Source organism: Mus caroli, unplaced genomic scaffold (genome assembly GCF_978045245.1).
Source record: "Mus caroli unplaced genomic scaffold, Mus_caroli_1 scaffold_11, whole genome shotgun sequence".
Classification (NCBI taxonomy): domain Eukaryota; kingdom Metazoa; phylum Chordata; class Mammalia; order Rodentia; family Muridae; genus Mus; species Mus caroli.
Genome location: NW_028227266.1, coordinates 105,200,593 through 105,214,002, shown reverse-complemented (window position 1 = coordinate 105,214,002; position 13,410 = coordinate 105,200,593). Strand labels below are relative to the sequence as shown.

At 53.7% G+C, this 13,410-nt stretch overlaps 1 protein-coding gene across 3 annotated transcripts in view; it reads right to left on the bottom strand.

Annotated features, from left to right (window-relative positions):
* Positions 1-5,201: 5,201 nt before the first annotated feature.
* Poc1a (POC1 centriolar protein A) overlaps positions 5,202-13,410 on the bottom strand; it is a 70,788-nt gene continuing 62,579 nt past the window's right edge. For all 3 annotated transcript variants that reach the window (XM_085827972.1, XM_021172097.2, XM_085827973.1), the window contains exon 11: positions 5,202-7,276. Coding sequence is in view for 2 of the 3 variants with exons in the window: in XM_021172097.2 (XP_021027756.1) it covers positions 7,178-7,276 (99 nt within the window). In the remaining variant the exon portion in view is untranslated. The remainder of the gene's footprint in view (positions 7,277-13,410) is intronic.

The window sequence follows — 13,410 nt, the reverse complement described above, 5'->3', positions numbered from 1 at the left end:
TGATTTCTTCCCTGGACATTCCCATTTTTCAGACAGGAAGCTGAAGGTCATCAAGTCAGTGGTTCAGAAGCCTCAAAAGTCTGCCCTCAGAGACACTGAGCTTCGCCTTTGACATGGGTCCAGCTGCCCACTAGGATCAGGGCTCCAACCCAGCTGCTGAGGAGGCTGGGGTACTCACTGAGGAGGCTGGGTTATTTAAAAGGAGAGGACAGGAAGAGCCGAGATGGCCTGGCTGTACTTCCTTCCTCAGGATGGCTGACTCTTGGTCATAGCCAGGTTGTGTGTGTGTGTGTGTGTGTTCGTGCTCTCTCAGCTTAGAGCTACTCAGGGCCAGAGAGAGATGTTGTGGGGTGACCATGGGGAGGCTGAGTCTCTGCTTGCAGGCTACGGACAGATCTCTCTCCCCAAGCCCAGGCCAGAGTTGGGTTACGAGAGCCCTGAGGGTCTCTTAATGAGTTCCACATGGAGTGGATGGCTGAGCGGAAATGGGAAGGGGCTGGGGCTGGGGAGAGGGGCCGGGGAAGGGATTGGAAACATGTGGCTGTGGAGAAGCCAAGGCAGGCTCAGTCCCCAGAAGCTCTACAGTACCCCAGATTGGTAGGCAGGCTCCTAGGCCCCTGCAGGAGGCCCCAGGCCAGTGGTCCGATGGGGGTGGTGCAAGAGGCCCCTAGGAGGCTGCTCTTCTCTCAGATAGAAAAAGCCAGACTCCTGCCTCTGCTTGTCTAGGTCCCGGACCATAGGGGTTTGGTGTATAGCACCCGGATGAGGATGGGGATAGAAGCCTCCCCCCTTCCGGTGACTAGTGACAGAGCCCTGTCTCAAGCCCTGTCCTTGCACCAGGCCTGGTGATTTGAGGAGCTAAACACCAGTCTGCACCTCACCTCACCTTGGCACTCACAGATAACACATGGAAAGGCCTGGCACATGCTTGGAAGTCCCACTGGGAAGAGGCCATGCTGGTCTGTGGTGGGTGGTGGAGTCCAGTAAAAGATGTGTGACATTTGGGCAGTGACCTTCGAGGACTCGTGGAGGACAATGGAACCCCTCCTAGGAATACTGGCTAGCATTGGGGGGGGGGCACCAGTAATACAGGCCTGCCTCTTGGGTTCCTAATGACTTCCTGGGCTTGGGTCTTATTTCACTGCAGAGAAATGCAGCTCTCGGAATTGTTTGTGAATTGTCTCAGCCACCACCGACAAGTTGCTGTCACTGTGTGTATGAAGGCCGAGGCTTGGGGGTGAGGTCCTGCATTTCTGGGTGCAGGAACCCTGGGGCTGAGCAATGAGAAATACACCATGGGGGATGAGAATGAGGGCCCCCTTGGCCTGTCTTTGGAGGCTGAGCGGGAGTGGGGTGAGCTGTCTTATGAGCTTTCTATTATTTGTTCTCTTTTTGCTGGACCCTTTGGCAGCCTGAGTGCTGTGCTGCCAGGGGCAGGCACGGGAGAAAGGTTGGCAAGGCCTTGGCTTGCTGCTGCTGGGCTTTCTGTTGATTTGCAGGAGGGGAACAGGTTCATGCTATCAGCGATGTTGGTGGTCCTCACCTGGCATTCCTGCCTAAGACTTCCACTCCCATCAGAGGGGTCTATGGGACTTCGTCTCCTTCAGATCAGAGGGGGGCTTTAGTCTGTTCGGTTCTCAGCAGGAGACTAGCCACTTCTCACAGGGCTGTGGACATCCTTGTGGGAGCTCATGACTGGCCTTGCTCTAGGTGCATCCCAACTATTTGGGGGAGATGCTTGCAACCCACACTCCAGGGGCAGCCTCAGAACAGGTCAGTCTCCCAGCTCCTGCCAGAGACTTGTCCCATAGCAGTCACGTTTACTGGGACAGAACGTACCTTGTTTCCAGAGAGCAGGCATAGGTGTGGGCGCATGTGAGCTGCTACCTGGAGGGGCAGGAGTGCTAACACACTGCTTTCCAGGGTTCAGAGGGTTCTGAGGGACAAACTCTGCAGCAGTGTCATAGGGACAAGACGCTGGATCCTGGGCAGGGCTGGCGAGAGGTCACCATGTGCAAGCCTTGGGCGCATGATCCCATCTCAGCCCTGAGCGTGGTTACCATCCCCTAGGGGGTAGCCCTGGAGATCAAGGGAACACACAGGCCTGGGCGCTTAGGAAAGTCTCACTCACCAAGTGCCGATGCCCGTCTGGAAGGTGGAGATGGATGAGGCACTGGTGTGTGTGTTGCCATTGTGACATTGACCTGAAGGCCCAACCTCTGCCACAGAGCACCCACTGAACAGACTAAAGCCCCCCTTCCAGGAACACACGCTGTGCCCGAGAGAGAGAAGCGGAGGGCTGAGAACAGGAAACAGTAGGAAAGCAGGCTTCTTCCCTTCCTCCCAGTGAACGGACTTCTCCAGGCATAGGAGTGGGAGGGGTAAGGGCTGGGGGTTCTTCCACAACTGACTCCAGGCCACCAGGTTGGTGGCCTCACCTAAGTGGGAACTCCTCCCCTTGCTCTATAAACAGGATCTCTGGAGAGTGCTTCCACATGCAGAAGGGGCTGGCTCCCCATGCTTTCTAGCAGCTAGGCAGCAAGAACTCAGGGATGGTTCATGGCACAGTCATGAGCACCCCCATCCTGGGCCAAAAGACAAGGCGAAGCTTTTAGAGGGACACTTCCTTAGTGTGGTGGAGCTGAGGCCACCTCCTCTGTCACAGGGAGGTGTGACACTCCTCTGCTCACTGGGCTGTAGCTGGGGTGGGCTAGTCTACCAGGCAAAGGAACTAAGTCCGAAGTGGGATTATGCTCTGAGGTCAATGAGACTGCCACCGGCCTGACAGTGCTCCCTTAGCAAACACGGCGTCCCTCTTCAGCAGCCCAGGGTGGGGTGGGGCAGGTAGAGTGGGGCTGCTTTGTGAGAAACTGGCCCTGTGCTTCGGGTCCCCCTCACACGGTCACACACCAGTGTAGGCTTGAGCCTTCCCGGGACTGTCTTGAGCAAATCGTTAGGAAGATGAGGTTAATGACAGGGAGCTGGGATGAGGGTGAGGGTGACTCACCATGTACTTGCTTGCTCAGCGGGCTGGGTTTCCGGGATTCTGGGTAATCACAAACATCCACCCCGAAGCCTGTGCTGGCCTCCCTGTGACAGAGGAGGTGGCAGCTTTGGAATTTTTACCTCTTCACACTCCCAACTTCCTTCTTGCCCCTGGAGATGGCTCCCGGTGGCAGGAGCTCTTGGACTAGGAAATGAGGGCCATCTAGAATTTGAGCCAGAGAGACCCTGGAACCAAGTCCCCTGTCCCCACTGACACGAAGAGCCAAGTGCCAGGAAAGAGACCTGGCTGTCAGGGAAAGACAGGCATATGTTGTCCACACTCAATTCGGCGTGTTTTACGGAGGTCAAGAAATAGGAGAGGACTTTTCAAGACCACAGAGCTAGGGCCTGTGACATGGATGAGGAACAACATCTTAACTGAGCTGCTGCGCTGCCCCTGCCCCAGATGCCCACTACCAGGAAGAAATCCAGAGATTCCAGGACAGAAGGCAGGAAAGAGACAGAGAGAGTTCCTGTGGAGACTGTGAAATGGCCACAGGCCTTTGGGGACCTTGAAACCTACCTGATAGGAGCCCCTGGGGGCAGTACTCAAAGATGAGGGCAGATGGGCTTGCCATGTGTGCTGGTTAGTCTGGGTCAACTTAGGGTCATTTGGGAATGGGGGGGGAACCTCAACTGAGACGATGGTTCCTTCATATTGGCCTACCTGTAGGCAAGTCTGGGGGTGCATTTTATTGATTAATGATTGATGTGGGAAGGCCCAGCCCCACTCTGGTGCCACCCCTCAGCTAGTGGTCTTAGTTTCTATAGAAATGCTGATTGAGCCATGGAGAATGGGGTCAGTGTTTCTCCATGGCCTGCCTCCTCTTCAGTTTCTGCTTCCAGGCTCCTGCTTGGGTTCCTGCCCTGACTTCCCGTAGGGATGGACTGAGATCCGGCTGTGTCAGTCAAGTCAGCCTTTTCTTCCCCAAGTTGCTCTGGGTCAGTAGCGGAAGCAAACTAGGAAATCACGGGCTGCGGTCAGGCTTGACAACTTCTTCCAGGCACCGTGCTTATCAAAGCCCACCTGGCCTGCCACCATTGCTTCTCTGACAAGAAGTGCGGGTCCAAGCCCTGGAACCTGGAGAAGCTGGCCGTGGCAACTTAGCTTCATCTTAGGGGGACAAAGGGATAAGGACAGAGCACACTGGGGGTGCGAACTACAGTTTGCTTTTCTGGGAGCTCAGTCATTCAATCCAAGATTTGGAGCATTAGTCAGGGTCTCTATTCCTGCACAAACATGACCAAGAAGCAAGCTGGGGAGGAAAGAAAGGGTTTATTCAGCTTACATTTCCACACTGCTGTTCATCACCAAAGGAAGTCAGGACTGGAACTCAAGCAGGTCAGGAAGCAGGAGCTGATGCAGAGGCCATGGAGGGATGTTACTTCCTGGCTTGCTTCCCCTGGCTTGCTCAGCTTGCTTTCTTATAGAACCCAAGACCACCAGCCCAGAGATGGTCCCACCCACCATGGGCCTTCCCACCCTTGATCACTAATTGAGAAAATGCCTTACAGCTGGATCTCATGGAGGCGTTTCCTCAAGGGAGGCTCCTTTCTCTGTGATAACTCCAGATGTGTCAAGTTGATACACAAAACCAGCCAGTACAGAGCCTCTGGCTAAACTTCCAGAGGGGATGCTTTTGTGCCTGGCAGCAGAAGGGAGGGGGGAGGGTCAGCATGGCTATTAGGTAGGGTTGATAGTATCATTTGGGGAGATAAATACTGCAAGCAAGGCCCCGTTACATGACCTTCAACCTTGCAGGGTACTGGAAGTCCACCCAGGGCCCTGTATTGGCCCTTTCAGGCAGCCTAAGGTTTCTTCACAAGGGTAGGACATGGCAGAGTAGCTAGTCTGCGTAAGAGAACTCTAGAACCCTGCCCCAACCAGGCAGGTTCTGAGTTGGGTCTCATGGTTGGTAGGGGGAAAAATCCTTTTGGGAGATCTTGGTCCTAAATGAGCTTCAGCCCTTTGTAAATCTGCCCTGGGCATGGAAGTTAAGATCTCTGCTCATTCCAAGAGCGATGTGAGGAGGCTGGGACCCCTGAGGTCCCTTCCTGGCAGCTCTGCTGAGGGAGGTGTGTGAGCTGCAGAGGCTCCTCCTGAGGGCAGCCTCTTACCTTCTCCATAGCGTTGACAGAAGACGTGGAAAAGCAGCTTCAGCAAGGGAAGGTTTATTTGGTTCACAGTTGTCACAGTAGGGACGCCGTGGCAGCCCGGGCTTGCAGCAGCCGGTTACTACCGACCCCGAGCCAGGAAGCAGAGAAGGATGGGTGGATGCTGATGCTCTGTTCCCACTCCCACTTGTGTTTTGAGACCGACCAGGTCTCACTGTGAGAATAGGCCCAAACTCAGAGATCCGCCTGCCTCTGCCTACTGGGTGCTGGAATTAAAGGCGTATGCTCCCATGTGAGCCTAGCTACACTCTGCCTGCCTCCACCAAAAGAGCCCATGCTGGGTGGCGGAGGCAGCATGGGAGGGGATGACAAGGCTGGCCACACAAGCAGTGCCCTTTGGGCTGGCTGCCAGCTAAGGCTCATGCGATGGGGTGCTTGTCTCCCGAGGCGGCCTCCCTACCAGAGGCCACTGGGCTTCTTACACCGCAGCTTCTCAGGGCATCCTGGGAGCCCCTGGCTCTTCCCCACCTGCTGTCCCTGACAAAAGGCTCTGCCATCTAGTGGGACTGGACGGAGCAACAGGTTCCCTTGAGCCAGTAGTCTGCACTGGGCAGGGAGGGGTGTGTGTGTGTGTGGGGGGAGACAGCACCTGGAGGAACAGGGTCATTACTTCAAAACTCTATCAAGCAGAGCCTCAGATTGGTTAGACCACAGTATTAAGGGGTACAGCTTGGGGTGGGCAGGACCAAGGTCTGACCCTGGAATTCAGCTTTCCATACCTAATGGAAGCTGGAGGAGGCAACCTCCCATACTACGGCTTATCAGAAATCAACACAGATTGACCCTCTTGCCAGCCTGAAGTCTTAAGACTTTCAGGCTCTGCTTCTCCTGGAAGCTGCAAGGGCTGGCTGTATTACCCACCGGTACTGACAGCTTCTGAGAAGTTCCAGCACTGAGACCCACCTTGGTGCAGGGCAGTAAGCTAGGCGGGTAAGGACCTCCCTGATTGGCTAAGCTCCAAGATGCTCAAGGCTGAAGGCACAAGCAACTCAGACATGGAACGCGCTCACTGTGGTTTTCCCAGTCCAGATGTGGAGGAGGAGGCCCCTGGAAGCCCTCATGAATGAATGGAAACAGAATGCCCGGGGTTTCTACATCCTATGGAAGCCAGTTAAGAGGCTGTGGGTAGTACACAGGGCCTTTGGCTATCCTTGCAAATAAGGGTATCCTTGGTCTCTGAGCACCCCACTTCCTGCCTCTGCTGTGACTCTCCCTTTAGGGACCTTGGGATGGGAGGGCTGAGTGGGTCTTACCCAGAACAAGCCATTCCTGCACAAGATCAGGCAAAGCGGTCTGCATTTTCAGATTCCTTTACTCTCATGCATATAGAAAGGAAGAAGCCATGGGTCTTGGTGAATATATGTGGTGACAGGAATTAAGGGCATTGCAAAGGCTCCACCTATCCCATCCAGCTTGTCCTGAACAAACCTGACCTGGGTGGGTCCCCTGGGGGGCTTTGGGCAGGGGGAGGGTCAAATGGAAAGAAATTCTTGGCTCATCTAAGGAAAGAGCAGTCAACTTAGAAACCAGTCAGGAGGCTGAAGGTGAGGTAAATGAAGACCTAGCAAGTGGGGGGGGGGGAGAGGGAGGGAGGGAGGGAGAGAGAGAGAGAGAAAGAGAGAGAGAAGAGGGAGAGAGAGAGAGAGAGAGAGAGAGAGAGAGAGGAGAGACCACCATCTTAGGATTCTGAGTTTGTTAAACTGCATGTGGCCCTGCCTTCTGGGTCTTCAGTCTCCTTTCTGTGTGGCTTTGCCCACTGGGAGCTTCCCATTGTCAGATGGAGAAGCTCCAGGTACAGACAGCACTTGCAGGGGTGGGGAGGAGGGCACCCAATCCCAGACTGGGTAAGATGTGGCTCTCTCAGGTGGGATCCCTTTATTTATTTACTCAAGTCCCCATACAAATCCCTGGCCTGCTATCCCCCCAATCACTGAGCTCCTGATCCTTGCTCCCCTCATCACGGTGGCGTTCTCTGCATGATTAGCTGCTGGTTCTCCAGGCACTGCTTCAGCCTGTCTTCTGTCAGTGTCAGTCGCTGTTCCAGAATGGACACTGTCTGCAAAAGAAAAGGTATCAGGCTCAGGATGGAAAGCCTGCCTCGCTGCCCTAGGAGTCAGTATAAGCCACTTCAGCCTGGTACCCAAATACCAGGTGCCTCACTACCTGCCAGTGGGCTATGCTTGGCCTTTCATGCCCTCTGCACCCGTCTCTGGAGTTTGTGGGCAGCAAGAGAGAAGACAGATGACAGATCTCATAGCCTCCAGTCGTTCCCCCCAAGACAGCCATGGTCTAGGGAATCCTGAGCCCTAGTCTGGTACTCCTGCCCAGGACAGAGACCTCCCTCCATGCTAAGGGCACTTCTTCCAAGGCTGGCAGGAGACAAAGCTGGGAAGTCAGTCCTCAGTCACCCCACCAGCCCGAGCCCAGAGGGTGGGGGCTCTAGTTATGTGGGTCTATGAGGAAAGAGTGAGACAGTGCCACCTGGGGGTGAGGACTAGGGTGATCACTGGCAAGTGATAATGCCTTCTGGAACCACTTCCACACACCCAGTGTACCTAAGGCTATGTGTACTTCATGGACCAAGACCAGTCTTGCAGACAGGGCTCCCACAAAAGCTGTGGAAATCTGTTTACCTCCCCTGGCTTTGGGCAGCTGTACACTTGGCCAAGGGCTGTCCCTCTGCCTGTCCCTCCAGTCTCACCTACCCTACCAGGCTGAGCTGACCGGTCATTTCATTTCCATCACTGAGGGTTGCTGAGTGCCTACTGCATTTGTGAAGACACGGTCCCTGCACGGAGCGCAGCAAGCTTGGCTCCCACCGTCACTGGAAAGGCCAGGGAACGTTTCTCAACAGAGATCATCTCATTCCCCGAGGCTCCACGAGGGCTTGAGCTTGATCCAGCAGAAAGGAGGCTTTCATACACTTAATAAAACAGACATTTGGAGAAAGAGTTTCCCCTTCAATGCAGCAGCTATAAATTCTCACAGCATCCTGTGTGGACGTCAGCTGTCATAGAGGGTGCTCCATCTGATGGCTGGCCCCTTCTGCATGAGCTGGCCAGGGATGGGAGGACTCTGTACTCTAGATCATAGGACAGAACCTGAAAAATCACTGCCTGTAGAACAGGAACTGGACCCCCGAGGCAGAGCTACGCTCAAAGAACTCCTCATATCTTCAAGTTGGCCAGCCAAGGATGGAGGAATGGAGGAACGGGTCTGCATCTCGTAAAAGCAGCAGTGGAAACAGCCCCCGGCTAGCCCAAGCAGCATTCCTGCGAGTTTCCATTGGCTGCTGTCAAACTCTCACACTGCCAGAATCGGTCTCCTTCCAGACCCTTTCCGACAGACAGTCGGGACTCAAGGCCACAGTGGGGGAGCAGGACTGATGGCATTTCCTTTTCTGCCTGCTTTTTCTTTTTTCTTCCCCTTTTAAACTTTTAATAGGAACCCAATTTCCAAACGCAGAAACTGTGGATCTAAAAAACAAGACTTGCTGGGCCAATGGCAGTACTGGGACCTCTACTTGGTTCCATAGGAGGGAGGCCCATACTTTAGCCTGGCAGGGATGTGGTCCTTAAATGTGTCCATATTAGATTAAATGGAATAATGGAGGGTGGCAGGCCCACTGGGGACACGTTTGCATACAGTTCTGAAGGGGACTCCTTGCTTTGAAGCCTCGTTGTATGTACGTCAGACCTCAAACTTGTGGCAATCCTCCTGCCTCAACCCTTGCAGTGCTGGGATGAGAGACAAGAACACCATGTCTGGCAAGGGATGCTTCATAGTGCGCCCCTCGTACTTGCACCCCCCACCCCACTACCATTCTCAGGCTTCCCTCCCTGCCAGGCCAGCTTGAAGAGTCGAGACATCTTTGCATCTGGGCCACACTTTCTCTGTCTGTTCTGCCCCTGGTGGCAGTCACCACCAGGAATAACTAACTATACAGTTCCAGATACGTTGCTGGGCTTGGGCAGGAGGGGCTTTCTAGGTACCAGTGCTCTCTGGCATTCTTTGTTTGATAGTTTCCCCCTCAATGGATCCCATTCCAATAAAACATGTGCATTCATTTTCACTAAGAACAAGGGTTCCCATGACAGAACTGGGCCCTGGGAACCACGTCTTCACTTCCACTGCGGTATCTGTGTGAGACTGTAACCCACTTTAATTCGAATTGTGTATCTTTCCAGAAAAATTCTAGATTTTTTTCTTCTTCTTTTTCCTTTGTTTTGGAACAAGGTCTACTGTAGCCTAGGCTGGCCTTGAACTCTATGAAGCTGAGGGTGGCCTTGAATTTTTCCTGCCTCTAGTGCTAGGATCACAGGCATACACGAGCCGCCATCATGCCTGATTAATGCCCAGTTAGGTGCTGGGCATCAAATTTAGGGCTTTGTGCATGCTAGATACATGACTACCAACTCCGCTATATCCCCAGTGCATGATGTTGTTTTCTTCCACAAAGGAGAGGATTTTCCCAGCAGTGGAAGGCCCACCAGGGTATCTGAGTAGCAGGATCACACACACACTTAGCCTGGTGATATAACTAAGCAAGCCCCTGGCCAGGGTCTGCACAGGTCACAGCACTGGAATGGCCGGGAGAGGCTGCTGCCACTTTGCCAGGACCCAGAGGAGGAGGGACAAAACATCTGGAGGATCATGGTGGACATCTGGGACTTCCCTTAGCTACTTCATGTGGGCCTTTTCATAGTGGGACTTTTACCTGCAGGAGCACATGTCTACACCAGTGTCAGTGACTCAGGGCTTGGTAAGTATGTATTGCATCAGTGTCCAGAGGACTCTGACTGCCCAGTGCCTTGCAGGGGAGCCTGGTCACACAGGTGGCTAGCTGCTCACCTCATTTCAACCCCATGGGAGTCTCCTGTCACTGAGGGTCTGATCTGTCTGAGCTGGGACACAAGGTCATCCCTGTCCCTCAGGATGTGAATGGGACCTTAATAAAAGTAAACCCATGGGGGCTGGAGAGATGACTCAGAGGTTAAAAGCACTGACTGCTCTTTCAGAGGGCATGAGTTCAATTCCCAGCAACCTGTGTGGTGGCTCACAACCATCTGTAATGGGATCCGATGCCCTTCTCTGGCGTGTCTGAAGACAGCTACCATGTACTCACATACATAAATCAATCTTTTTTTTTTTAAGTACACCTGCAATATTGGTACAGCACACTCCATAGCCTACCTGCCTTGATGTTCTTTAGTACAAAGGCGGGTAAGACCTGGCCTTCCAGGCCCTCGGATGGAAGTGTGTCAGACCAAGTTGCAGGTGCCCGCGGGGCAGAACATCTACCACAACTTCCAGCCCAATGTCTAAGCATGCACAGCCCAAAGAGAAGGCGGAGGCCTCCAGAGCTCCTGACTCCGGCCGGCCCGCCTTGTTACACACCTGGTAACACCGAGACGCACTTTCTCCATTGCCAGCTTCATCTCCCCAAACCTCAGGCAAATGGTCTTTAATTTGCCTAAACACCGAAGTTTGGAATTTTCACAGAAGCCATAAAAGCAAGGAAAAAAATGTTGGGTTGGTGAGATGGCTCCTCAGGTAAGCCACAAGACTGCCATTCTGAGTGTGATCCTTAGAATCCACGGGTGAAGGAAAGACCTGAATCCCCAGAGCTGTCTTCTGACCTTTACATGCATGCTGTGGTACGTGTGCAGGCATGTATGTGTAGGCATGTATGTGTGTGTATGTATGTGTGTGCATCATACTTATACAAGAAAGAGAAAGAAGGAAGGAAGGAAGAAGGAACCACAGGAGCTCACACAGTGATTCGGAGAGAGGGCCTCAGGCCACACAGACCTGAGAACTGCAGGAAGAGCGTGGAGGATGTGGCTGCTGTCGGGAGGGGCTGCAGGGCTGTGGGAAGGCAAGATGGGAGGGTGTGAGGGGTGGGGGTGGTTCAGACTGGAGACAGGGAAGCCCTGGAGGAAAATAGACAAAATTAGAGAACTCTCTGGAGAGTGAGCCAAGACTCAGGTTAGAGAAGAGAGCCCAGGAGAGACAGGGAGTGTGAGGTCCCTTGGAGGGGACCAAGGGACACATCAGCCTTGTCTTGGTCTAGAGGAGGCTCAGTGAGCAGCAGAATAAGCGCTTCTGAGTCAATCCTCACTGCGGGGAGAGCTGGAGGGGGCAGAGGGGGAGGAGAAGCCCCTGATGGAGGACAGGGGACAATCTAGGGTGCTGTGAGCCCTGCGTGTGGAAGACAGCCAGGGAGGGGCTGCCCAGCCGAGGTGAATGGATAGCAGGAAGGGAGTGAGGTGCTGGGGACAAAACCCAAGGGCGTAGTGACAAGTGGCTGGGCCAGCCCTTGGCTCAGCCCAGCAAGTGAGGATTTAGGAGCTGGGGCCAGGGGGTGGGGCTGCCAGTGTGACTCATCTTGGGCTTCTGGAGGAAAATCCTCCTAGGATAGGCTCAACAATGGTATTCTATTTCCATCCTGATTTTCCTTTGAGGGGAGGGGAGACAGCGATCTGCCCCCGGTTAGGACAACATTCCCCAGGCAAATACGGCTTCTTTCACTCACAGTTCAAGGCGAGTAAGACATTTTATGTAATATTCTGAAGGACCTTCTACACAGTCAAAAACGAATGGACTCTAAAGTGACAGCCTTTATTTTTAGTCACCTAAGTACCATGGTGATTCTCAAAGAAGTTGCACCAAAATGCAGGCCTGGCAAGTCTGGCCCTGGGCTCCCGGCCCCAGGGCCGTTTTGAAGATGTCTTTCTGTACCAGCATGAGTTCCGAGGTGTCTGCTGAAGGCCCACTAGGATCCCAAGAAAACTCAGGGACCCCCAAACAACTGAATCTAGCTCCTCCTGCCTTGTCCTTGACAGGACCAAGAATCCACAGTGGCCTGACCAGATGCCCTGCATGGCACCGAGCCTGGGCTTGAGCATCTGCTGGCTTGAGGTGACCGAGGGGAAACTCTTGGCTTCCCTGACTGGTGTGACTAGGAAGATAGGGTGAGTTCACAGGGCCTCACAGGTGGCCACACTGCACTGGTGGTCCCTGCAAACTCCCAGAGAAGGGTTCTCTGGGCATTTTAAGGAGGGGTGAGAAAGTCCAGGACCTCGGAGATTAGATTTCTTCCTTAAGGGAAGGTGAAATAATGAAAAGGTCAGGTACAACTTGTGTTGTACCTGTGAGGTCCTCACCTCAGGGAATGGCCCCTGACACCCTCGTGCTCTCTCCCTGGGTTATGTGGGCCTGTCATCATCCCTTCTACTTCCTCATGGTCACCTCCTGCTCATCTCCCGTCTCCTCACCACTGGCCTCCCCTACAGTCTCACCAGCCCCTTTCCTTCTCTGGCCTGGTTTTCTCAAGGTGGGCTTATACTGCATCTTTCTACAACCTTTTTGTTTTGTTTTGTTTTTTGAGACAGGATTTCTCTGTGTAGCCCTGGCTGTCCTGGAACTCACTCTGTAGACCACCAGGCTGGCCTCGAACTCAGAATTCCGCCTGCCTCTGCCTCCCGAGTGCTGGGATTAAAGGCGTGCACCACCACTGCCCGGCTCTACAACTCTTTCTTCTTGTTTATTTCTTCTTTTATCCCACATTTCACTGTGTATTTGGGAAGACGGCAAGAGAGCGGACCTGGGCGAATGTCTTACTGACTGGAATGGCGATCCTGACAGAATGGGCTCTGGGCCTCAGGCTGCAGCTCTCAGGGCTGGGGAGGCCACCTCTGGGAGAAGATTGACACATGTCACCAGGTGGCAGACTGATGCACAGGATGAGTGGAAAGGCTGAGGGACACCTGGCAAACAGTCGGGAGGCCAGTGTGCTCGGGTAGGAAAAGGTACACGAGAGGAATATGGGCTGAGGTCCTGATGGTGGTGGTGCAGGCCTTTAATCCCAGCACTAGGGAGGCAGAGGCAAGCGGATCTCTGAGTTCGAGGTCAGCCTGGTCTATAGAGGTCTACACAGAGAAACCCTGTCTCAAAAAGAAAAACAAAACAATTTAAAAAAAAGAAAAGAAAAAAAGAAAGAAGGAAGTTAGAGTAGAGGACCTAGCCAAAAAGAGGAGGGAAGGAGGAAGCCTTCACTGTGTCACTAAGTCACAGGTCTGAGCAGATGCCATCGGGAAAGATGATATGGTGTCTGCTGGTGGCTGAAGGAACTCTGGGTGAAGACCTGACCCTAGCCCCCGGGTCCCACAAGCAGAGGGATGGAAGGCT